At 42.9% G+C, this 26,829-nt stretch overlaps 1 protein-coding gene across 1 annotated transcript in view; it reads right to left on the bottom strand.

Annotated features, from left to right (window-relative positions):
- The window catches only part of ADARB2 (adenosine deaminase RNA specific B2 (inactive)), a 301,084-nt gene that overhangs the window by 28,677 nt on the left and 245,578 nt on the right, over nucleotides 1-26,829 (bottom strand). Inside the window, exons 5-6 of the mRNA XM_086864395.1 lie at nucleotides 14,839-15,007; nucleotides 7,868-8,019 (exon numbers count right to left, since the gene is read on the bottom strand). Coding sequence (XP_086720521.1) covers nucleotides 7,868-8,019; nucleotides 14,839-15,007 — 321 coding nt within the window. The remainder of the gene's footprint in view (nucleotides 1-7,867; nucleotides 8,020-14,838; nucleotides 15,008-26,829) is intronic.

The raw sequence follows: 26,829 nt of genomic DNA, 5'->3' as shown, positions 1-26,829 counted from the left end.
CATTGCATCCAAATGCAGTGTTTTACAAAGCAGCAAAACCCATAACAAAGCAGAATCAATAAATACAGTGCAATGCCCTTCGGCAATTCAAGCATTCTGTTAAAATTAGAATCTGATTATAGCTGTGGAAACCTGTTTTCCTGAATCCTAACAAACACATTTTGCTTTACATGAAAGCTTTTCAAAGCTGTGCCAATGGTGGCTGTGAGCAATCCATAGCTTTTCAGCATATTCTTTCTCTTTTCCTGGATAGACACACACTGCACTTCTGAAAATCTTATTTTCTACTTTAAACTCCCCCTGAAACAACAAACCTCAAATAAGGAAAAGCAGCCAAGAATATCATAAGGAGAAGGAATTGGGACATTTTTAATGCATTGTCAAAGGCAAAGAGTTTTCTCGTGATGTGTCAGTTCTGACAAAGTTTTAAAATGGAAAGTTAAAAAAGGGAGCTGTCTAGCTCTGCTGAGAGGGAATTCACTGATCCAGGACTTGGGAGACAGAGATTCAAGTTTTTATTTGATTCTAAGTGGCCTTGAATGAAAAATCTTAACCTGAACTAGGCATGGGAGGAAATGAAATAGGGGTTTTCTACCCCTTATTACTGATGACCAGGAGATACAAGAAAGATGTGATCTCAGTTTCACACAATTACTTTCTTCTAAATTTTGCTTGACAAGTTCTGATTTTTTTCCAGCCAGTCAGTACTCTCAGACCTAAAAACTGTCCATGAAGTGAAGTTGTTAGTCACCAGGCAGCTTTAGCAAAACTCCACCAAGAACCTGGTAGAGATTAATAATGGAATATAAAGCAACAGCAAACTTTTACAGGTCGATTAATAGTACTGAAAGCTTCAGGACACCAATGCAGTGAAATGAGAGCCTCTTTCCAAGGTGAATCCTGGGCTCTAGCATGATAATACCATCAATAAAACCTTTCATTTTAAAGCTGTGCTTTCACAGCTCTCCTAGGCCTGGCCACCACTGGTTTCTCTGGTGGATTTAGGGGCTAGAACTGACCCTGGGGATTGGCAAAAGGTTTAGCATGACAGGTCATGAAAGAAATCAGACCTCTCCTTTGGGTTACCGAAAGTGATGGGATTTCCAGAACACGTGAACCATGTATTTGCAGACTCTGGCACTGCTGCTCTGTCTGAGCAACGGGTCCATCTGAGCATCAAGATGCAGCAGCTGCTGCTCCTGCAGCTTTTCTCTCAGGTGGCTTCAGAAGGGCTCAGGGTTCACAGCAGAGGGCTTGGGCCAGTCACTGTTCCCATTCTGGTACCCCTGACAGGAGTATTTCTCCCTTTTCCATTTCTCCCTTCTCTGCAACCTTGGATGAGCAGAGAGTGAGTAGGAGAGGCTGGGGGAGGAAAAGCTCCTTGCAGCACTGGGGATGTCTCCAACCAGTGCCTGCAGGTCCTGTGTGGGTGCTGTGCATTGGAAGAATCAGAGGGGTTTCACTCATCTTGAAGAGTCCCCTCACCCCTCACAGTGTTGCTCTCTCTCGCCCACTTCCCCATCACAGCTGAACATCACAGACCCATTCTCCCTCAAACTGTCCCATCCTCACTGCACCCTCCTGTCTCAGGGTCCCACTGAGGCCCCTCAGCCACACTTTCTTCTCCTGAAATCCCTTTGCCCACCTTCCCCAGAAAAAGAAAGCTCCCCCACAGTGCCAGCATGAATTTGTTTTAGATGCTGGAAAGAAATCTTTGAACTGTCTGCAGCACCACTTCCACACCTGGAAAGCCCTGAGCTGAAGCAGACCACTGCTCAGACCTGCAGTGGGCACAGACGACTGGGCTGGGCTCTGCTGTCATCCTTGTCCATCCTGACCAGAAGCAGACTTCACCTCTGCTCCAGCCATGGGTGAAGAGTGTAAGTGAAGGAGAGAATTAACCAGAGGGAACTGTCCTGTGACCATGCTTTCCCTACCAAGCTAACTTGAGTGAAAGCTGTCACTCTGAAACAGCATTCCAGCAGCCTGGGAAGATCGAGTTAAGAACAGGGCAATTAATACAAACCTAATGCCTGCTAACAGCTTGAGCAGGGCCACAAGCTCTTTGACAGACCAGCCTCCAGTCAGATGTAGAAAGTCACTGCATTTCCTCTTTGTTTACTTTGGTAAATTGAGGCTGGGTCAGTGGCACAAGCAGAAGGGGCCATAACGTCCATGGAACGTGATCTCAAAGGAGTCTGACAAAGGGTGCTGTGCTCATACTTGAACCCAAACCTTTTGAATAAGACCCAGTTCAGTCTTAATGAAATGAAAGGACAATTTCCTCCCATCTTCTTTAATACTAATTCCCTAGCCTGTGAAGTAATGCAAGAGCCTCTTGCTGTATCTGCAATTTCTGCAGCATCCTTTATATGACAAAGCAATCTGGGCTGACCACGAGAATCCATCCAGAGCTAGGATTATTTCTCCTGAGGCAGTATTCAGCACTATAGCCTACAGTGGTGTATGCATTTTTTTAGTTTCCTGTTACTTCTGGGCATGGTTCTCTATGATAATTTTGTTCTGAGATCCCCCAAGGTATTGTTCTGCTCAGTCATATGAAAAATAGGAAAATAATGCACCTTCATCCCAGTTCCACAGATGGGCCATTCATCAGCATAAAATCAACTTTACAGCCTAGGAGGAGGCTGCTCCACACACCAAATAGCTACAAATTTCCAAGATGGTTTCCCAAGCTGCACCAGGCCAGCAGCTGTGATGGAGAGATGTGATACCTGGGAGCACTCGTGCTATAAGAACAAGAAATAGTGTCCAAGTCCAAGGGATGACCTGTGGTTATCCTCAATTTTTGTAATGGGAAAGTTTATTACTTTGTTAGAATCTGAATTTTCTTGTAGTTCCAGATACCTACCTAATTTCTTTTCAGATCACTGAGTTACTTGGTTCTTCTTGAATTGCTTTCCCCTTTTACCATCTATTTACAAGAACACAATTTGTCCATTTAACCAAACATGGGACTGGCAAAAGGAAGGCAGAGATTTCTTCCTCTTGCACATCCAGAAATGTTCACCAAACCCAAGGGTTTGGGGAGTGATTCTAGCCCAGTCACTGCCATAAGCATCCTCATTGTATTTCCATCCTGACAGCTCCCTGCAGGACACTGAATGCTGAGCTCTGGGGCTGAGACTTTCACAACAGTTTTAGGAGATCATCAGACTCCTTAGAGGGTCTCAGTGTGAATTTGGCCTTCTCCAGCCAGTCTGCTCAGGATATTGCTTTCAGTGATCTGGTTTGGGGATGACACAACCTGGGTCAGCCCCATCTGAAAATGGAGTGCTGAGTTACTGGTGTGAGCAGGGCATCCCTTCACAGCAGCCCTGGATTTGGGGTTAACAGAGAATTTTTTTCTAAGAATGGAATGTAAAATCCAGCAGCCAGACTCACAAGCAGGGAAAGCACAGGTCTGCCCAGTGAAAGCACACTTGAAGTAGAAGCACAAATATGTCTTCCTGGGTACTCTTCAGTTCCCCTACTCTCTGAAAACTGCAGTGCACATCTCCTCATCACATCACCTACCAAGGCAATGATCTGGCTCACGTGGTTGCAAGTAGGTCCTGCTTAGATGAGAGTTCTGTCAAATGTGTGTGCATGAGAGCTTCAGCACAGCTGTAGGTTAATAGACAAGCAGGAGAAAAACCCCATGTGGAGCAGATGCAATGGTGTGTTTCAGACCTAAAGGAAGTGTGGGATAAAACGGGAGCTGGGCTATCAAGGAGTCAATGGCACAAGGCAATACAGCATGTTAGCAAGAGATAGAAAAGCAGCCCAGGGGAGAAGAACTGAGACAAGCCCTGGGGCAGATTCTGTTTGTCTCTTTGGTGATCCATGTAGTGAAAAAGAGAGAGCACATCCCTAGAAAAAAGATGGACAATGAGGTAAAATACTGCCAGGGAAGGAGTGGGGAAGTAGAAGATTTTTTTTTAGCTCAATTTTTCAAGCAATTCATTTTGCTTTTCAAGAGACTTTAAAAAAGAAACCCACAAAAAAACCCAGTGAGTCAAGAAGCACTAAATTAGTTAGGATGGTGCTCTAGCAAATCAAGGGCTTGATTGTTCTGTGGTTTGCCCTAGATTTAGGAGAAAGTGCAAAATGTGCAACAAATACTACAGGGTGAGCTGCCCCCCAGGGCTCCACCTCCCGAGCTGGAGTGTGTGTGCCACAATGGGAAACAGCAGCCCCCTGAGGCCCTTCAGGAAACCCACCTTAACGTGATGCTGATGCTGCCCTTGGCAGAGCTCAGAAATCCAGGCACACCTGGCTCAGGTGTACACAAAGGGAGAAGGCACCAGAAAGGGGGATGTCCCAGGCTCCCTGACCTGCAGCACTGAAGGAGAGGAAGAAGCTGCATCCATGAAGGAGGTATTAGGGTTGTGAGGACACTGGGAACATGCTGCCTTTCTGTCATATAGCTGTGCTACAACCTTGAGGCCGACCTTGGAAAATGATGGAAAGAGTCTTGTGAAGGAGAATGACTGGAGAGAATGAGCCAGAACAAACCCATGAAAAGCATCTGAAACACCTGTGGCATTTCCCAGTCTCATATTCCTGCAACACCATGACCCTGGCTGGTCTCCTCTCCTGCTCTCAGCTGCTCTTGCCTCTTTCCCCTCAGCCTCTTCCCCTACTCTCAGGCTGTACTTTCCAAAGCTCCAACTTCACTTCCTGCAAGCTTGTCCAACCTCCTGACCTACAGGCACCAGAAAAGAGTTAGAAAACCCCTCCCTGCTCAAAGCAGCCTGGTCCAACTGGATTTTGTCTCTCTTTTAGAGATGCCTTAGGATGTCATCAACAAACAAGTCAGTTTACCTCTGATTCAAGAAGGCCATTTCTTCGAATTAAAGTATGATTTTATCTCTTTGTCCCTAATCTCTTACTTTCCTGCGTGAAGCTGGCATGGGTGTGGGCTCCCTGGACCTCTCCTCTGCATTGCAGCTGTCAGACTTTTACACATGTCACAAACTTGGTACTCTGCTCTATCCAGTAAGTAAACTGGGTTTCAAAAGCATGCCAGCTTACGTCCTCCCTTATCAGAACAAAGCTCATAAGAAGGAAATGTGAGGCCTCCCTGAGGGTGCTGGAAAGACACGGTGGATAATAGGAAATTTTTGGAAGGAGATTTGAGAAGTGGATTTTGCTCACTCCCTATATTGATAAAGCCTTATCATATTCCTTCTCAAAACCAGGAACCACATGGTGAGACACCGTTTTTAAATGTTAATGCATCTTTAGAGAATAATCAGTAACGTTTGATGGCTTGTGCTAGCTCTAGGAGAGGTTTCTTTGTTGTTTAAGAAATGAAACAGCATTCATCTGGAGTTTCTTGTCATTACTGGATGAAAGAAAGGTTATTTCTTTAGGAAAAAAAAAAAAGAGGAAAGAGAAGATCTAAATGATAAACATTATAAAATACTTATCTTCCCAGATGTCTCTGGGATAATGTGAGCTGAAAGGAAATGCTTATCTCACTGAAGGACAGCTTTTGGCAACATGGTTTCCTACATGGTGCTAAATTATTTTAGGAGCACAGGACAAAAGTAGAGGGATCTGTTTAAAAGAGTGAATTATGAGCCAGGTGTAGTAACTCTTCAGGTCCTGCTACTGAATCACTCTGTAACCTTGGCTAAGCCACACAGACCTTTCTGCCTGAGCTTCTGCTTGGGAAAATAATTCATGTAATAGCCAACAGGAAAATTATTTTTATGATTATCTACAAGTTTACTGCCTGTGTCATGTACTGCATGATTATATATTTTTAAATGCAGTTGCTTGTATATCTTGTTATCTACAGAAGCATTCCCTCATTAGCTGGGAGATTTATCTGGTCTTTGAAGAAATCCATGGGCCAAGCAGGGTTCACCTCCAGGGCTGGGTTCAGCTGCACATAATCAGGCAGCATGAGCTGTCAGCTGCCCAAAGCACCGACCTACTCATGCCAAGAAGAGCAGAATCCAGCCTGGACAGCCTCCGGTTGCTTTTGAGAATGGAACACATTTTAAAAATAATTACAGATTTTGGTGCTTTCAATTGTCATGTCAGCTAAGAGGTGCCCTAGGAAACCTGCCTTCTGGAAAACATGAGTGCCTTTAACCAAACATAAAGCCTTTTTTAGATATCTCTTGATACACCTATATAGTGGAAGGCCAAAGATCATCATTGTTTTTTGATATTCTTAGGAAGTCCCTTTTTTTATTTTTAATTTTGGTTTAAAATGAATATGATAATTAAGATGCTGTGTCTTTTCATTTTGTTAATTAATCAGGAATTTGTTGATTTGATTTTGAGTTTTAAGCATTTACTTGCTTTTGTTCATTTTGTAAATTCTGCTGACACAATGCAGAAATCACGTCAGGCAAGGACCACATTTCCTTCCTGAACAGGCACATTCTACTTTCCTGCCCCAGCAAGCTGCTGTTTCACTTGTGAAAAAAATTCTAGTCTGGGAAAAATAATACCTAATCATTAATAAATAACTTATACAAATCAGAAATCACAAAGGAGTGAAACCACCGTCTGATGGATTTACCTGTGAGGAAGAGAGGTTGTTGTGCGACCTTGGGTGATGAATTAATTTTACATTCCTGTGTCTATGCTTCCTCCTCCATCCATTCTTTTGTCCTGCCTGCCCCACATTCAAGGTAGTCAGGGCAAGGACTATTTCTCATTATATCAACATTTGGCAGCCATCACTACAGGCTTTGCAGAGCTGTAAAATTTGCGTATGAGGAGCAGTAGCTGGGACAGAGGTAAGAGAGTAGCATGTGCCTTGTGTATTGGACCATGGGGTGACAGGCAGGTGGTAACAAGCCACAGATCTCTGGAGTCCCCTGTCCCTTGCTGGGGGCATTCCCTGTGGCTAGGCAGGGACACAGCTGGTGCAGTGGGAAAGCAACAAGGGCGTGCCTCTGCCATGGCAGGGCTAGGACAGGGACATCATGTGTGGGGAGTGACGAGGTGAGACTGCTGGGTCATGGTGGAGATGGGATTTGTCACCGTGGACAACAAGCTCTGCAGGTCTGCTGGTGGCACACACTGGCTGAAGAGCAAATTTGTTTATCTCTTTTGCAGGATGTCCTCTAGAGAAGAAATCCGTGGAAAATCATGTGTTTGCTTGAATTCCATAGGTATGGTTCCAGGGACTCTAAGGCTGACCTGGTGGACTCCAACAAACCCACCTGCTATACAGTGACCATGCAATGTATTTGACACAGGCAGCATGGCTTTGGAAAGATCCCTTCCATAAGGGTCTTGCCATTATTTGCTGCAAGTGCAGGTGATGTTTGGAGAGAGTCTGATGAGCAATCAACACTACAGATGTGCTGTATCATGTATGATCTCATATCAGTGCTCTACTTCAGACTCCAGCTGCTGCAGTCTGCTTTTGGTGAAAATGCAACCATTCAACCCATATGTACTCTGTGAACCCTGAGAAGGGTCTTTGCATCTCCAGTTAGAGCCCTGATCCTCTGGTCCAGCCTCTGGCCATGGCTTCAAGAATCTCTTTGATCATGGGGATGCTTTCCAAAACACTTATTTATTTTTAGGGTTGCCTGTGCCAAGCAGGAAATGCAGGATGTATTCCCCAGCAGAACCATGGAGCCCCAGGTGTGCAGAGCTGCCTTGCCCAGCTCTGATTTTCCCTCCACACCTTCCCCCAGCACACAGGACCAAGCACCAGTTGCACAGACAGACACACGCCCTCTAAAGCCTGTAGTGCTTTTGCTCTCAAGTGAAACACTTTCTGCCAGCAAAGAAAGGGAACAAGAAGGATCTTAAAAACAGCCAAAAAAAAAAAAAGACCAAAAAAGCACCCAAAGGAGGAAAAGGAGAAGGAAGATTATTTCCTTACAGTCGGTTGTGATTTCGTAGGGGGAGTTGAGGCGCGCGTCTCCGCAGGGGGAAGTGCTCACGTACAGATGGAACAGGATGTTCTCCCGCAGCCTGTAGCCTCCTTCTTTTAATCGCACGAAGATTGATCGCTCCCAGTCTTCTCGCCGTTTGCTATGATCACAAAAGAGGTTCCAGGTCATTTGTTACATGCCAAATCAGAAACATTTCTGTGCTCTCTCTCCCCCCTTTTCTCCCTCTGCTTGTTTGTTTGTTTTTATTAGCAACTGGCATCATATATTTTGCCTAGTGACAACAAGAGAAAAACAATAAGCTTCTCCAGGTGAAGAAATGTGTGAAGGAGGTCAAAACTGCCAAAGGGCTTTTGGCTTGGTTACCTAAGATTCATTCTAATGACAAAATGTGGATTTTGAAGGGTAACTCTCCTTCCTCACATGCATGGATGCATAAACACACATTTTAAAGTGGTTCTGGTGCATGAAAAAATGAATTCTCTCAGGCTCTCATGTGAACACATCAGCTCTGCTGACCACAGTGCCTAGGCACATGTTAGAATCCCATTAACATCAATCACTGCAGCTGAGATGTGTTCATATGCTCCACTGAAGAGACCCTCTAACAAAGCACCCCAGTTTTATGACTGCTGCCAGCCCTCCCTGCTCCCCATGTGTTGCTCTTTCCCCCCATTCCACCTGAGTCACCTACAAGTGCTCCACCCAGGCCAGCAGGGTCCTCTTGGTCACCTGGCATTTTAGGAAATCAGAAGCCATCTTAAGAAGGGTGGACAAAACTTGTGTGAGCTTGTCTCAGCTGAGTTGAGAAAGATACTTATTGAGATGAAGCGTTTCTCTTTGCAGTGGTTCAGCAGCTAGATGGGGATGCAGTGCACATATTCCATTAGCAGCAGCTGCCCGGGAGGCCAAACCCTCCCAGTGCTGCCGTTTGCAGCAACAGCACAGCATTAAAGCTCTGCTGCTGTGCAGCTCCTCCAATGAGTTACATTTGGGAAGATATGGGTGATTTCTCTGACAGACAGCTGCCTCTAATGTGTGTATTTGGGCAACGGTCACGATTATAATTTTGAAGGTGAAAATGTGATTGGTGAAATTATGATAACACTCCCTTTGATGGCCTGGTCCTTCCCTCAAAAACTCAAGGGTCTTTTTTGGGGAATATCTCTGAACAGAACGGCACCTGCAGGTAATGGTTTTCCTAGGGTGCTGTTAATAAGGTGGAATCCCACCCGTTTAATTCACTACAGGACAGCCCATTAACCAAAGCTGATTCTGCCTGTCTCTGCCTCCCAATAGTGCAAACAGGGGTGCTTTTTACTCAGCCTTTGAGCGAGTCCTTGGCTTTCATCCAAGCTGCCTCTGCCTGTTTTCTCCCAGTGCAGCCTCTGTGCTATTGAAGCTGTTTGGCTGTCACTCTTCCATGGTTTGGGTGTTTTGTCATTTTTTGATGCCAGGATGCGTTTGCTGTCAGGAGGAATTTACAGGCACATTAGCTCGCCTGTCAGGGACAGGGAGTCACACCCGCTGCCGAGCTGGGGCTGCCACATACAGCTCCTTCATTTTCTGCTGGCTGTGGTGGAATTTCCCAACTGCACTAATTATATTATCGCCCTGATACAAGCCTCTGAAATAATAAAATCTCTATAAGTCCTGCTGCTTGGACTTTTAGAGGAATTGCAGGTAGTTCTAAATAATTTACTGCAAAATCAGCTGGGAGAATACAGAGCTGTGCAGTCCAAATGCCTGCTATTATTACATTAAATCTCACCAGAGTGTGGGGGGGCAGCTAACAGTACTTGGAGACAGTTGCTATGTAGGGTTGGAGCAGTCATGCTTTGGGCTGGATTTCAGGAGTTCAGCTTGCATCCTGTTTTCACTGGTCATTATTTTTCACTGATTAACCTTGCTCTCTTACCTCTTTATGAGAACCAACAAGGGTCTGTGGTCAGTGTGGCTGCCAGGCTGGGTGATGGACAGCTGCTCTAAAAATAGCTGGCAGGGCTGGAGGGCAAGGCAGCTTGACTCTCTCCTCCAGCAGACTGAGACTCTTCATATCACATGGGGTCCTGACCTGCCTTTAGGATGGTTTTTTAGGATATGAACTCAAAGATGAGGTTCATTCCTGCACAGCGGCTGAATAGGCTTCGCAACAAAACTCAGCGAGTATTGTTGGAAAAGTTTGGGTTGCAACACTATCTGCCATGGCTTAGTAAAGATTCTTGTGCATGGGGTGTTTGGTGTATTTCAAAACCCCGGGGGACCTTGTAAAAATGGTCCAGGTAAAGCATGAGATGCACTTCTGCAAGGTCATCTCTACTCTAGCAGCAGTACCCTTGTGCTTTGCCTCTGGGACAGGCGCTTTGAACTCTGAGAGGGAAAATGAGTTTGCATCAGCTGTTCTTTACAATGTCCTTTGCACAGCCATACACAACCTGCACAAAGCCCACAGTGAGCCTACAGAGCCCATTCATGGATGGCATTAAAGTGTCATTTCTGCATGCTGGCAGTGGCTACAAGAGCAGAATTCATCCCTAAACCTTTTCCTGTTATGAATTTCTGTGGGAGTTAGGATTTGAGGCTCATTGAAGAGGAACATTTAAGAATGTGCTAAATTCTAATCTTTTGCTTAAGTTCATTATTCAGCACAACACATGCCCATGTTTTGAGCTGACTTTAAGAAGATACTTAAGCACATAGTTCTGATTTAATATATATATTATATATTACCCATTTTGGTGAAACAAAGGCAGACAAGCAGAAGAGCAATTTTTAGCATGTAAATATTTGTATGTACAGGAAGTTTCTAGTACTACATACTACAAGAGAGTATCCTAGAGAAAATAACACCAGGCTTAGTAGATGTGCAACAAGAGCTGATTTTCCTGGAAAAAATAACTTAACTGGACTGGATTAGGACTATTCCTTGCTTTTTATGTATAAAATAAACAGTGATTTGCATCCAACTTGCTGAAAGAGCTTACCTTCTGGTAAAATCATCTCCCTGGCACCTGAAGAGTGCACTACAGCAGCAAGCCTACTGTGGTGCTGATTTATTTTAAAGATACTCTATTAATTTTATTTTTCTTTAAAACGGTAGAGTTGTATTTTCTTTTTGTCCCTATTGGCCAGCTGGTATAAATAATACCACTGAAAATGATGTCAATTTTCCTACCACCATTGCAAGAGAATCAGACTATCGTATTTGTGTGCTTTTTGATGGTGATTCTTAGAAAAAGCTTCTCAAAAGGTCTTTCTTGTCCTTCTTTTGAACATCAGAAAATTTATGTCTTATTTCTCATCTCTTTCGTGAAAGTCTGGAGAACTGGAGGATTATGGTTGTCATAAAAATGAAATCTGGGAGGGCTAAGGGTTTTAATCAGACTGGTTAGAAGCTGACAGGTTTTAGTTGTGCTTTTAGCTTTTATTTAACTCAAGCTCTAGACAATGAATTGTTGAAAGAAAGTTTCCTTTTGAAGTATTTGTCACTCTTGCTTCTTAGAGAGGATAAAGCTCCCATTCTGGAACTCTTTCCCAAGAAAAGTCAGGAAAGTCACACCTCTTCTAGCAATAAGAAGAGAAGGGGGAAAAAAGCAATTTGCATATTGCTGCAACATTGGCTTGTGGATGGAATTGTTCTGCAGCTTAAATATTTGAAGAAGTTGCCATATTCTCTCTTTAGAGAAATGGAAGAAAATTTGCCCCAGCACATGGCAGTTCATCTCACCCCAATAGATACCTGAACAGGTCTGCTGAGTTCCACCTCAGAGATGGCCATTTCTCTCCACTGCTGATCAAAGGAATCTTGGAGATTTGGATATGACATGACTGCCACAAAATCAATTAATTCAGTGAATCCCTGTCTCCTCACCATCAGTTTTATATCCAGGCCCTTGCTTTCTCCAGCCTGCTTGCCCTTGCTCTCAGAAGCCTTCATGCTACACTCAGCAAAGTATGTGTTTTACTTCTACTGAGATGAATGGTAGCATTTGTAAATTCTGGAAAAAAGGTTCCTTTTCAAAGACAGCATCACACAGAAAAGTATTTCTTGCACTGGAAGATCCTGAATGTTGAAATCCAGCTGCTGAGACCACTCTCAGCAGGTAGGCTTGGTGGGAGGAAGGTATGTGGAAAATAGGATTTACTTTCCACAGAACAAACTTGCCTGTTCCATAGTGAATGATGGAAAATTTATGTTTTGTGAGTCAAGAATGATGTTCTCAAAAGAAAACCATCTTTTTGGTTTCAGTTAATTTATGACTTTGTACAACAGTTGCCTGGCCTGGGAGAGGAGTTTAATTTGGGCCAGGTTAATGCAAATGCATTACAATAGCTTTGTGTTTCCCCAAGCCTGAGGAGATGGTGTTCAGATAGTCCCAGGGGAGCTGAGTTATCATGTCTGTCCTAAAAACTCCATCCTTATAGCTATGTGGCAGCATTGTGTGTTTTCTCTGTGAAAAGGAGATGTCTTTTTTCCAGAGAAAAAGGTGTAAATATGATTTCAATATGCAGAAAATGAATTTTTTATTTTATTTTGGACCCCCCCCCCATTTTGTCACCAAATGACAAAGTTCCCAATGATGGCCAAAAACTGTGTGTAGCAATAAATATTAAAATTGAAGAATATATCATAACACCCAGTTTTGCTTTCCCATGGAATTTAAGGAAGCAGAATCTGGTTTGACAGTAACTCCAGCTCTGTCATTCAAAGGTGCTTAGCCTTGACAATTCTGGTTTAGATTTTTAGGGTGTGTGCTGGTCAGACAAGTGGTGGTGCCTGGTCTTGGCTGAACAGAAAATGATTTGAAGTTATGGTGAACAGAGCTCGTGCTGCACTGAGGATTCTCTTAACAAAAGGTTGTTAACATTGATCCAAATAAAATAATAATATGACTGAACATGTTAGGGAGGTGGATCAATACAATAGTTTAAGATACAGTGTTAGCACTTGTTTCCCAAGAGACCATAGCACAAAGTAAGTATTAGGGCTCCTACACTGCTGAAAACATAATAATTTAATGTAAACTTGAAAGCAATTCAGAATGAAATAGAGAGAATATTGTTTTTGATTAACCCTTCAGTGCTCTTGTCCTCCTTTGTTAGCCAAACCCACGTACTCAATATACTCTCTTGTCTTCAGCTCCAGCCTGAAGTGAAAATAGCCATTATTCCTGTTATTGTTGCTTAGGTGCAACAGTATTACAGGTGCTCACAATAGCACACAATCCTGCTTAGATTAACCCTTGAGTCTGTGACCTGATGCAAAACCTGAAGCCAAAGAAAGTTTTTGCACTGAGTTTAATAGCCTTCAGAAAAAGTCACAGGAATATGCACTCAAGAATGGAGGGCAGAAGAATGACTGATAGAGAAAGAGGTTTATTTGTTTGTTTTCCTTAATTTCTTTGTTCCTTCTATATGATGTCACCTCAGCTTCACTTCTGTTCAGTTTTCACATCATAGGATAATTCAAGCTGGTAAGGACCTTAAATCTCTGTCCCAGCCTCCTTCTCAAATTTGACAGGTTGCTTGAGGTTCTCTGTGCTCAGATTTTGAAAATGTCCATGACAGAAGTGAGACTGCACAACCCTTCTGAGCGACCTGTCCCACTGCTAGCCTATCGCCATGGGAAAAGTGAGTCCTCAGACTGAGCTTCTCTTGTCTCAGTGTGTGCCTCTGGTCTGTCACCTTCTCACGGCACACCTTGGTAAAGGTGTCAGCTCCATTGTGCTGCTGACATGCTTTGCTGGCTCTGCCATCCCACCTGCAGCCTGGCCAGGTCCAGATCTGTCAGCACTTCCACACAGCCCAAGTGCTCTGGCCCCTGAGACTCTGGGCAGCTGCTGCTGAGCCTGTGCCAGATGGTTGACATCATTCCTTTGGGACACCCAAAACTGCACATAGTATTGTAGATGTGGTGCAATGAGTGATGGTTAGTGGTGGATGCACACATCCCTTGACAGACTCTTCATGCTTCCCAGGATTCTCCCTGTTGTTGGGCACACCTCTAGCTAATGTCCTGCTTCCTGTCTGCTTACAAACCCCATCCCTTTTCAGCAGAGCTGCTCCCCTGCCTGGATTTCTTTCCTTCTTGGTGGAAAGGAGGAAGGTCATTCTTTCCTCCTTGGTGTGGGGCTTTGCATTTGTCCTTGCTAAGTTTTCTGCTAAAGTTCCCATCCCTCCAGCCTGCTGGGATGACAGACCAGCCCTCAAGCGTAGTGACTGGTCCTTCCCACATTTTGGTGTCCTCTGCAAAGCTTATAACCAAGCTAGGTAACCTGTTCCAGATTGTTGATAGACATGATCAGAGAAAAGACAGCATTCTGAGGTACCCCACTTACTGCTATCTTCCAAGCAGTGTATGACCCACTAACCATTTAAATGGTAACAAGGTGGATTTGGCTGAAGACAGAAACAATAATTCCACTGTAATGATTCTACATGCTGTAACATTTTAAAACATCATAAAGAAGAAGTGAGTGATAGCATCTTACACTTTGGCACAAAGTTTACTGTGCAGTTAACACTCATTGGTTCTCTAGTGAGTCAATGAAGGCATTAATGATCAATGAATCACTTCTTTGAGATCTTTCAGGAGCAGCAAGGAAAGACAAGAAAATGGCTGCATTAAGCAAAATGACTCCCTTCAAGTCTCTGGTCAGTGAATGATGCTAATAAGCCTGCAAGTAAAGATTTGTACAAAATCATCAGGCATCATAAAGCCCAGCTTTATGAGTCATATCTAATTGCTACTGAAAGAGAATTAGCTGAAGTAAAGCAGCTCATGACCCAACATTTTGGACTACCTAACTCTCAATTTTTTTTGTGCAGTGTATCATTCCTTCATCACCGAAAGACTCAGAAAAAAACGACATAAAAAAAAAATAATTCAGTTGTCTTGAGGATGGATCTGTTCCACTGAAGGCCATGTAGCAGCCCTCAAAAATCAAGAGAATTCAGTTACCTTAAGTGTAGCTCCAGCTGTGAGTAGAGGAAGTGAACAAATGCCCTTCTTGCCACAATTTCTGCATGGCAGTCGTTGACCGCAAGCCCTTGGTCATTTATGTATTCCCCATTTATACATTTGGTACCCGATGACAGCACAATAACCTGAGCTTGCCTGATGTCCAAACCTGTAGGAAGAAAAACAAAATGCTGTGAAATTGCTGGGGGTGAGTATGATACCATGGCTGTTAGAGTCCTGACAGCACACGCTTTGATGTGGCAGCCAGACAGCCCTAATGGGATGCTTGTTAAGGTGATGATATGGCCTTTGGAATATGCAGGAATCTCACATCTTTGTGTTATTAGAATAATAAGGTCTATATTTCAGTCTTGCTTCTAATTCCAAGATAAAAGCTCTCCGTGAAGTTTACTTGTTAAATCAATAACTACATCATAGCAGAGCATATGCTGTAGGGAGGCAATAAAGATCTCCTGCAGTGCTGATAAATGGCCAGGTTTTTATGAGCTGTTGAAGACATTTTCTGATGGGAACACATACTCCCTAAAATGTTAGGTTTCATTCCTGTTGCACTCTAAGTACTAAGTAAAATAGAAGTAACTTCTGGGGCTGCTCTTTAAAAATCATGAAGAAAATACCCCAACAGATTTGACTTTCAGTCCAGTTTCCTTTCAGCTTCTCCAAGGGCAGCTACATCAGTGCTCTTCTCAGTGTGGTCTCAGGGATGGAGCATTTATCACTGAGGCCAGCTTTGTTCATCTGTTGCCTCTCCACGTAATGGTGATGACAATTGAAAGATGTCCCTTACTTGGTCCAGATAGACACTTTCTAGGAATAAATCCTAATTTATTTGGAGTCAGTTGTGAAATACTTAGAGACTTCAACAGGACCTGGCTTTCACTCTAAAACATAGCTCATTCAGCCCTGTGGACAATTTAGAAGTAGAATTTAGAATGAACTGAGCCCAAAATGAAATTATCTTTTGAAATACACATCCCAGGACTCATCTCTCTAAATATCAAAGAAAAAGGGAGCAGCTCCTGGGAAAAAGAACTTTTTTGCCTGATAGGTGCTTCCTCTAGAAGTGCCAAAGTAGCCTCTGAGTGTAGGGCTGTGTTTGACACAATGGCTGTGTGTAGGCAAACACCTGCAGAGTACAGCACAGGGCTCAGACTGTTAGTGTTGGTGTGGCTGTGCCCAGGCAGTGTCACCTGAAATGCCCTTGATGTCCTGCCTAACATCTGCCTGCTGGCTGGGAAGTCCAGGAGCTTCTGCACACTCCCCATGCATCACACATGGAAATCCATCAAGAGGCTCAGTGAAAACACATGCCCATGTTTTGGCAACTGAATCAAGACCTTAAAATGTGACAAGTCAGTGATGAAGACAGGTCTGAGACTGCAAATATCCATAGAAGGAAGGAAACAATCTTCCCGTGGGCCGTGGTGATGCTGTTTCTGTGATATTACTTTAGATTTAGAAAAGCTTTAGGAATAATTTTACAGCGTCAGCAGAAATATTTTTTTCCTCTTACAAGGTCTATCGAATAGCAGAAAAACGTAAAAATTGCAGAGATTTTTTTTTGGTTTGGCATGTCTGGGGCCATGTTTCCTTATAAAATCTATTGGTGTTAAAGGACAAAAGAGCTGAATGGAGAAGGAAATAATATTTTAAACAAAAGGATTGATCCTGCCAATGATTTCCCAGTTAATAAATACCATCAACAGCCCTTCATAATCCCCACACAGCACTGGGACTAGTAGTGGATGATGTGCTGTAGCACTGTTGCCTTGCTTAATGAATATAATTGCAAACGATATAAAAATTATTTCTAGCCTATATCAATACAAAAGCTACATCAGTAATTGAAAGGTTTAGTAGTGATGTGGCATTGCAGCATTGTGGCATTTGTAGGAGAGGTGTAAGTATTGTGAAAAATTCAGTTAATCACATCTGAGCCCCTGGTTGTCAGAGTCTCATAAAGAAATTGTTACAGGTACTAGTGACAAAGTACACATCACTGTATGCCTCTGCTGAGAGTTTAAGCTCTATTTGTTACTATAGATGTGGCCCTAAAAAAGTGTTCCAGAGTATTTATTGGGGAGGAAAAAAAAGAGCTGAAAACCCAAGAAGCGAAGATGGGAGAAATGGAGAGAAGAAAAAGTCTTTGTTTATTCTGTTTTTTTTACTAGGTAAAAAGTTGAGGTGGAAAAATTACTTCTTGCCTACAAAGAAAAGTGCTTATAGTCTGTACATTAAAATTGCTTTGCTTTAGGGTCACTGCCTTCATGAGAAAAGTAATAGGTATCTTAGATAGTGACATGTCCATCTAGTTAACAGTGTCTTTCACATGGACTAACATCAAACATTTCATGGACCACTGCCTGCCACTGAGGTGTTTGAGTCCCACTCAGCATCTCAAAAAGCAGTGTATATTTTCTTCAACAGCATGTACTATCTTCCTTGGGTGCAAGGTCCATGAAAAGAATCAGTTATTTTTTTGTTCTATGTTATTTATTTACTGCTGTAGATAGAGCCTTATTTACCTCAGCACAGCAGGAGAACACCGAGAGGCAATTCCCTCCTACAGAAACTTGTGAGCCTCTCTGTCTGCCCCTGAGGACCTCTGTCAATACTGCTTCTCAGGGCAGTGAGACCAACTGCTTCCTTCTCCTGACATTAGCATGCCCCTGGTGTGCCTCCTCCTCTCCCCCTTCACCTCCTGCTCGAAGTACCAGGCTCTGAAAATACAGAGCAAGCCACCTGGGTAAGCCCTCCTGCTCTGGGATCTGCACCTTCCTCATCCCCCAATCAGCCCAGTACAGAGTGTGATGTCTTTTATTTTTATAATCATTTTATCCACAAATAAACTTAACTCTTTTTCTCCTCTCAGATGAGGGTAAGCTAGTGAATGCCCTCAGAATTTTCTGTAAGGTCTGGATTTATTCACAAATGAGTGAAACAGAAAGGCACCCAACACCTGTCAGATGCAGCAATACTATGAATCCCTCTGATGCTGTTTGCTATCACAATGTCCACCTGCACAGCAATAGCCAGTGTGCTTGGGGTTCTCACATTTGGGTGAATTAACCCAATTAATGTTGGCTTTTGGTGATAAGGGGCCCCAGTAGGTAGCTGTGTGTGGACAAAGCCAGGGTGTTTGCCAGCCCTAGCAAGGTTCATGTGCTTGCAGAACATCACTTAGATGTTGCCTGGGGCTGGGAGGCAATGGCTTCCAAGAATTTGCAGAAGCAGTCTGTGTTAAACATTAAAGATCTCCATGTATTTTCCATTTGCAGAAAATAATCCATGCTCTTCTATGCTTGGAAATACCCAAGAGATATGTCTCACTGTTGTGGCACTTGGAAACCCAGGTGTACATGACTTATGCATTAGCTCTGAAATATTTACACCTCACTGGGGAGCCAAATGGAGAAAGTGATCTGTGACCAACGTAGCACTGCTCAGTGCTGCCTGTGAGGGCACCCAGCATGATGAGAAATACTTCCAACAACCTGACACTTGTCCGCTGTGTTCAGGAGCACACATGCTAACAGGCTGTCCTCTTGCATGCCTTGTTTGGTACATACACAGAGTTGGAGGTTTATCCCCTGTGTAATGTTTGATATTATTGCCAGTGAACATGGGAGGAATTCTCTGAAAGCAGGACGTGATGCCTAGCTGATGAAGGCAGACTTTAGCATTGACTAATCACACTGGCATTTTAGGCAGCATTTCCAGCTCTGGAGCCTAGATATTTGCTTCAGTGATTCAGAATTAATAGGCACTTCTTTACATTTGTCTATTTTTCATTACAACCAGTAATTACTAACTCTTGTTATCAATGTTTACTTCCTATTTTATTTTGCTTGCAGAATACTTCAAATTTCTCAAGTCATTTCTATTTATGAAAGTCGAGCTCCCTCATAAACATTGATTAATTGAACCTCAGACAGGCAGCAGATCCAGACTGTGCACATCCTCAAGCCATGCCTGGGAAAGCCATGGCTTTGTGAGTGGCAGAATCCTACATGAACAGCAACTGGCACCACCAGCCTTATGGCACCTACCCTGCTCAGGGCTGTACAGCAGGGTTTGACCCAGGACAAAGATTGCATCCCACAAGACTCATGTTCCTACTGAGGGGAGTCAATCTCAGGTGAAGGATCCAGGGATGCAACTGCATTCAGGTTATTTGACAAACAAGGAGAAATGGGCTGCATTACTGTGACCTTAACTCCTGACCCGCTGGTTGTCAGAGCTCATGAGGCATTTCCTACCCTCGCTGCCTTCTGCAAAGTAATGTTTGAGGAGACATTAGGTTAAAAGTAACTAGTGAACAATCTATAACAGGCACCTGCATTACGTTTCTATTATTTGCCTAAAGACTTCTAATAGTTTTCAATTTGAAAAGGAAATGGAGCAGGGGAGAGGAAATTGGGAAGCTGTGTCAGCATAGTGGCTGTGTCCTGGCTAACACGCTATTGTTGAGGACAGCTGAGAGAGCAGGGAGGGAATTCACTACAATTTATCTTGACAAATTCTGTCAATTAATTAATTGCATTTTAAAACAAAAATGTACACATAAATGACACATTGCCTTTGATCACAGATTCAACCTAATGATCCAGTGAGGTAACAATCCTTTCTGGTGCTCTGCTGAAAGCTTGAGCCCATCCTGGGTCTAGAGGCAGGAACTCCTCTCACAGCCAGGCAGGGGGAACCTCGAATCCCCTATGTTCATTTTTTGTCTGTCAGTGATAGTGCAGACTTTCATGTCATAGCTGAGCTGTTGAAAAGAAACTGGGTTTTATTATAAACCATTTCCAGTTTGCTGACACCAGCAGGGAATTCATTTCAGCTGTTCTGGATAACCAGAGTTTAGATGTCTGAAGCTGAGCTAATTGCTGTAGACTCTCTTTATAGTCAAAGGAGAGGAATTTTCCTAGGAAGTGATTCATCTGGCCTAGTTTAGATATTTTCTTTTTGATAGTCTACACTACATCTCAGTATTGCCAGCTTCTCTTATGAACTCTGTAGACCTATAGACAGCCAGAAGAAGTAAACCTGTGGAGATATGCTCTTAGTAAGATTTCTTTTCCTAGCAGCCAAATACTGATCAGAACTCCCAAAATAGTAAGAGGGCAAGAAATCCAGGGCCTTTACATTTTGCCCCCTTATGTTTAAACTTCTTGAGATAATTTTTTTCAGCTTTTTTCCTCCACAACAACTAAGGTTAATTGTATCAATGTTAGTATATTCAAGGATGGTCATTTTGCCTTGAGCTGAACTACTACACACAGAAAGCTGGGAAGAAGGAAGACAGGGCTGTCTTCCCTACATAGCCACCCAAAACCAGCTCTGCAGACACAGAGCTTGCAACAGAAATGATTCAGAAAGATGTTGAGAAGAGAGAGTAAGCAGGCAAAATATGAAGGTTTTCTCAGCAGATAAGCTGGATATGGAGAGCTGGCTGACAGATTACAGTTATGAGCTGGGCTTTTAAGTCAGCTATGGCCATAAACACAAAATGCCTACACTCATCTACTTGGAGACACAGCTCTACCAATAAAGCAAGTGAGTTTTGGCTAGTCTAGTCAATGCTTCCACTGATTTTAGGAGAGTTACTCTTCTAGTGGGCTATGATCGTTAGGACCTTCCATAAGAATGAGTTTGTAGCCTTGCATAATTCTGTGCTGGAAAAGGAAAATCAAAATTATGAGGCAATTGCAAGAGGTGCAGACTGGTACCTGCAATCAGCAAACTGAATCACACTGGCTGTGTATCAGAGAACTGTGAATTTCAGTGAGCCTAATTCACACAGAACAGGATGGAGTTTACAACTGCTAATGCCAGAATACAACTGGGATCACACTTTGGTTTCTCAGCAGCTGGCACGACACGAAGAGAAGCACCAGTCAGTATGGAAGTGAATATTGCACTGCATGTTTTAGACACTGCTAGTGGTAGTGAAATCTATCTTCTTCTTCAGCATGGCACTGTGAAGACAGCTCGAAATATATTAATTTTAAATAAGAAAAAAATAATCAGAAAAATCAGGTTTGATTAATTAAGAAAACCCACACCTCTTGTATTGGGTGGGAGACAACTTACACAAAATGCAATGCAGTAAAAAGGAAAGCCAGAAATAATGATAGTGTAACATCAGCCCTTCTGAATAATTCATGGGATACAATTTCATGTTATTTTAAATGGTGCTGCTTCTCTCTCTGATAAGCAATAATTTTATGCTCTTTCTTTACCTTTTTTAACAAATCATTCAAAAGGATTGTCTATTGTTATCTGAAAAAACTCTATTTGGAATAATTTTCAAGGCAGCTTAATTGAGCTCTGATCACAGAGGAGGTTTTTGGTTTTTTGTTGGTTTTTTGTGTTTTTTTTTTTTGGTTTTTTTTTTAATACACTCTTACTTACAGCTGAATAAGTTCAGGTTTCCATTTCAGGTTTATTTAGGGAAGGAAAATTTCTTGATGTTACATAGCACTGACAAGTCCTGCATTATTTCTCTTATCTTCTTCCCTGGCAGCCCTATCACATTCTTAGAATGGCTTTAATTTTGTAATAAGAGATAGTCAAGACATGAAAGGGCAGTGATGCTGGAAAAGCTGCCTGCAGGGATGTGCTGTGGGCACAGTCCTGCACCCCAGTGTCCCAAGGCAGATCCTTGAACCTGTGCAGAGCCCTGTGGGCACTGTGCTGCCAGCCTGCTGCCTGCCACCCCAGGAGTGGGCAATGTCCCACAGAAAATACTGCCAAAGAGGCAAAGTGCTCTTCTCCACATCTTCTTCCTCAAAAAAAACAGGGAAAGGACACATTTCCCTGGCAATTGAAACCATTGCCCCTGTATGTTAGTGCTTACATGAGGGGTAGGTCTATGGTTAGAAGTGAGGGATGTGTTTACCCAGGTCCATCAGTCCATTTTCCCCACAACTTCATGATGCATCTACAACCCCCTCTATTCTGAGGCTTTAAGAGGAGTGAAATCAAGATGTGTGTGCAAGGAGGGAGCTGAGGATTGAGGGGCTGGTGTGTGGCATGGTGTACCTTGCTCTTCAGTTTTGATGTAGGATATGCACTCCTGGCACAGGGAGCTCTGCTGCCCCCAGCTCTGCATGGAGAACAAAACCACACTCATCACTAAAAAAAAATAAAACAAGTGTAGCCATAAGAGAAGAACTGTGTGCAGCAGGGATGATTAATAGTATGCAAGTATCAATTCACAGTATGCATTTGTCTGCCAGCCATAAGGACTGCTGCAGCTCATTTTTTTCTCTCCATTTTCTATTGTACCTGTGGTTGTGATTGTGGTAATTTCAGTGACAAACAGGAACCTGGGACTTCAGTGACCACCCTGGCTGTGACCCCTAGCTCACACTGTCCCAAAGAACACCCCTGAGGTGGATGGGAGCAGCTGATCTGAAGTAGCTGACTAAAATACGGGAAGGAAGAAGCATGTTGAGGGCTTAGGAAACAGAATAGCAGAAGTCTGAACAAAAGGCAGATACACAGCTAGTAAACAATAGGAACAAAGAAGTGTCTAGCAGTGAGGTTACAGATGTTTAGGGGTATAAATGGAACCGTTTTTGAAACACTGGAGTTGCACAGGGATTTCCTTTCCTTACAACAAAACGTGGGTTATGTGTAACTGAATACATTGTATTTCTGTGGAAAGAGGGGGTGTAGGGGGGGAGCTCTGAGAGCTTCATATTTTCTTCCCTTATTAACGTGTTGAGGAATCCTCCCTGTGACTGTGCTGCCTAGGGAAAGCTATTCTTTGCAGAGCTCTTCATCTCCATCAGTGAAGGAGCAGGGACAGAGTCACAGTCCTCTCTACCGTGATCTCTGACCCCGCTGTGCTGGAAGCCAGAGCCAGGGTATTGTCTGACAGTGGCTGTGGCTCTCCTTTCACAGCCAGGCACAGTAAATTTTGCCCAAACCCACGGGAGTGGGGAAAGGTGGGGAGTGCACTTGTAAATAAGTTGCAAATTCAGTTCCTCTGAAACAAAAATCCCTTTCTGACACAAGTCCATTTTGTACTGTTTGCATCAGGGGATGCCTGAGAAAGGATTCTCGTGCTAATCCATTTTGCAAGGTATTTTTGTTCAGGTCTTTCCATTAAAGCTCAGTCCAAAGGTGGATTTCCAGTGTGGAAAACAATGGTGAGGAGTTTGCCCAAGTTGATCGGAATCAGAAGACAAAGGCAAGACTTCTGGGGGCTGCAGAGAAGAGTGACCCAGCAGGAGAGAGTACATAGATTTAATATCCAAACTATGAACATGGTGTACATTTTTCTGAGTATCTGAAAGGTACAACCTCCAAGGAGAGAATTTGGCACTAAATTTAGAGCAGCAGAACTGAGGTCCTGAGATGACATCAAAGAAAATAAAAGTCAGGCTGAATAACTGGCGAAAATTAGTTGATGAAAAGTGTTGAAAGCCCCATTGTTAATTGATTAATTTAAATCTAGACTGGAAAGAGCACTTGGGAACATTCTTACGCTTGCAGGGAAATGGACTGGGTGACTTAGTGGTCTCTCCTAGTTCTAATTTCTATGGTCCATTTCTTCCCTCCCCTCGGTGGACCAAAAGGATGAAATCCCATCAGCTTTGCTTCTGAGGAGTGCAGTAGGAGACAGAGCTGTGTTTGTGAGCACCAGTGCCCTTTACCTTCCTTTCCTCAGTGTGGGCTTTGGAAATCCAGAGAGGGAGGAGGGTCAGTCAGCTCAGGCCCCTGCATGCTTCACCCCCACACCATATCCTTGTGGATTAAAAAAAAAAAATAAATCTAAATTCATAGTGGCAGAATCGAAGTTATTTGAGGGTTTTTTTTCCTTTCATGTGAATTTGAAAACTCTTTTTGTCCTCAGAAGAGTTTGCACATAATTCTTAATTTTAAAGCAGGACTGAACTGCACTTTCCTGCCATGTCCTGACTGCAGATATCTGTGTTGCTCTAATAAATGTCCCACTGATATCTGAGACTTAAATAAATTGACAGTTTTAGATGCTAGTAAGAGTCTAAATTGTATGAGAAAAAATGAAATCCTGAATATGAATCTTGGCATTTAAGCGCAGGAGGAACTTAATTTTATGTGGTTTTTTTTAAAAAAATTATATATATTTTTTTAAATTCTTTATATTCTTTGGTGTATTTTCATCTAAAAATATCTTCCTATGTGTTTTACTAGGTTGGTAAAGTGAAAACAATGGTTTCCAAGCCTTTATTCACCAAAGAAATTCCCTTCTTTAGGGTGAGATGCACTCTTGGTATTGACATTGGGACAGCTTCCAGTTTGCCTTATCACAGAGCAGAATGAAAGTCTGACCTTGCCAACTCCTTGCTTGACACACTTAGGAAACAGAAGTGCCTATTTTTAATTTCCATGTTTTATGCTAATTATTATACCCATCCTCTTGCCCATTGCAATTATATGTGACACAGAGCCAGGGCCTTGTCTGCATCCAGGTTTGGAGAGGTGTTTCAACCAGAAAAATAGTTTGAGCAGCAGGAACAGAAAACTAAATCCAGAGCAGTAAATGTTCAGGGGGGTAAAAAGGCTCAGCACCTGAGAAGAGATGGGAACCAGAGTAACCAGTGGGCACAGTGGGGAGCTGAAGCTGCCCAGAAGTCAGCATTAAGATGTGCTGGAGATACCTACAGCTGTTTCAGCTGGTGAAAAGTGAAGGACTCAGTTCCCTTCCCATTTGGGTCATTTTCCTGTGTCAGGCCTGAAACCACTGATATGAGAGAGGTGTTTTGTCCTCTTCTTTCTGAAGCTGTGCCACCAAACAGCTAAGAGGATGGAATTAAGTTAAGCAGTAATAGCAATGAGAGGCTGTGTGAGTGCAGGTTAGGGTGCTCATCTCCAAAAGTGAAGCTCTGATTCTGCACTTATTCCCAGCTGGTGCAAACAATTCTCCCTGTTTTTTTTTGAAAAACATATAATCTGGCCTAGAAAGTTGTCCCTGAACCTGTTTCTTTCCTAGTCTATGCAAGGCTGCAGGATTGGGTTCCATCTCTCTTCAACTACTTTTTGTTCCTCAGCCCTTATTTAACAGAAATGATGAAGAAACATTCAAAGTTGCTCTTGTAGGGGGAGTACTCACGATGCCTAAACCCACATTTTAATAGAAGTGATGGCTCTGGTGGGGCCAGAGTTTTAACTGCAAAGCCTCATATGTCCTTTGAGCTGGAATTTGGAAACCTAAGTCTCTTGAGCTGCAGGAATATGAGATTATGCCCATTCTAGGTGCACAGTACAAAATCCAGGAATAGAGCTGCAGCTGTGGAAAAGGGATAGCTTAAGGGGTTCAAAACTATTTAGATAGTATCTGAAGATTATTGGTTTAGGGTTTATAAGCAGAGAAAACCAGATTTCTGAGAAAGAGTGACATATATGGTTCCTAATTACATATCTGTTTACCTACTTTAAAACATTTTGAGAAAAACTGTCATTTAGTGATGAACTGTCAACCTTGGCATATGTAAGAAGTCAATAATGTATGCAAGAATGTCAAATGACTTTGCACCATGTTCTTAAGATCATCAGGCAGCAGCAGGTGAAGAGACCTGAGATCTTCAAAAGGATGTCAGCAGTTTGGGCACTCAATTCTGATTTCAGAAGTTCCAATTCTCATTGAAACACTGACTATCACTGGGACAAGGCTTTTAGCATCTATCTAACTATGCAAATGCCATCTGGGAGCCTAAATTACTCCTGTGCCTCTCTTCCTGAAGGAATCTTCTCTGGACACTATTCTGTAAATTGTTCACATTTTCTCTAACTGGTTTGGCTACTTGAGTGCAGCATGGGATGGAGCAGATTGACATTCTACATATGGCCTGAATGTTCTATATCCTACTGCTCTGCAACTTTCCTACTCAAACTAAGGATTAGAAATCAATTGGACAGCAGCATTTCTGATTGTACTTAAATGTCAGGCTTTGTGAATCTTAATGTGACTGTAAAGAGCCATGGAGACATATTGTCAGCTTTACTTTTTCTGTTATTCCACTTAGCAATGATTAAGATCCATTCCATGAGATACGGATGATAATTTCCCATCTTTTATCACAGCGTGAAATTTCTATTTAGGGCTCTTTTGTCCAGTTCATCTTTATTTCACACAGAATAATTGAGAAGACCTCATAATTTGCTTTTAACATCAAAATGATTGTCAGCCTTAAAAAAATATATATATATAGAAGAGAGAAAATTGAAGGAAGTAATCAACTCATAATCTTTTTCTATGAATGTTACACTGCTGTGAAAAGGACTGAACTTTCTTAATGCTTCGTTTTTAACAGAAAGCATGACAAAAAGTTCCTCTCAGTATTTAAACTGCTAAGATTTGTCAAACACAAAGGGGAAAATTGTGTTTAAATAGCAGTTTCATTCTGTCCCTAATGATTATGGGAGTTTTTTTTTTTTGCAAAGAGGACCTCGGCAATAATAGATCATCTCTTTACTGAGTGACAGGAATTCTTTACTGTGCCTGGTGATTTCAGGTAGAGCAAAGGCCAAACTCTCTCTGTGGTGCCAATAAATAGTGTGAGTACCATCAGACTCTAGATCACAGCACACAGTGTGAGGCTCACACCTCCCACCCTGCTCTGCCCTGCCCTGGGACTTCTTACCTCGCAGCTCTGGGGGTCAGGCAGCACTGTCACATTGTCGCCTCAGTGCCCTGAGTGCTGGCAAAGGTGGCTGCCCTGCCTGGTGACCTGTGCTGGCACCACAGGGGCTCCTCCTGTCACCCCACAATCTGTGACTTTGGGCATTGGCCAGAGCAGATGACAGTGCCCTGGTTTTGCACTCGTTGCCTCGTGTTTGACAATAATAGCTTGCTTACCCTTTACTTTTTTATCAGTTATGTCAGTATCAACTGACATAACAATAACAACAACAATATTGAAAACTAGTTCTCCCTGAAAACTTTTTAATAGAAAGATACAGCAGACAAGTGAGTCA

Source organism: Cyanistes caeruleus, chromosome 1 (genome assembly GCF_971803275.1).
Source record: "Cyanistes caeruleus chromosome 1, bCyaCae1.hap1.1, whole genome shotgun sequence".
Classification (NCBI taxonomy): domain Eukaryota; kingdom Metazoa; phylum Chordata; class Aves; order Passeriformes; family Paridae; genus Cyanistes; species Cyanistes caeruleus.
This window is presented reverse-complemented; position numbering and strand designations above follow the sequence as displayed.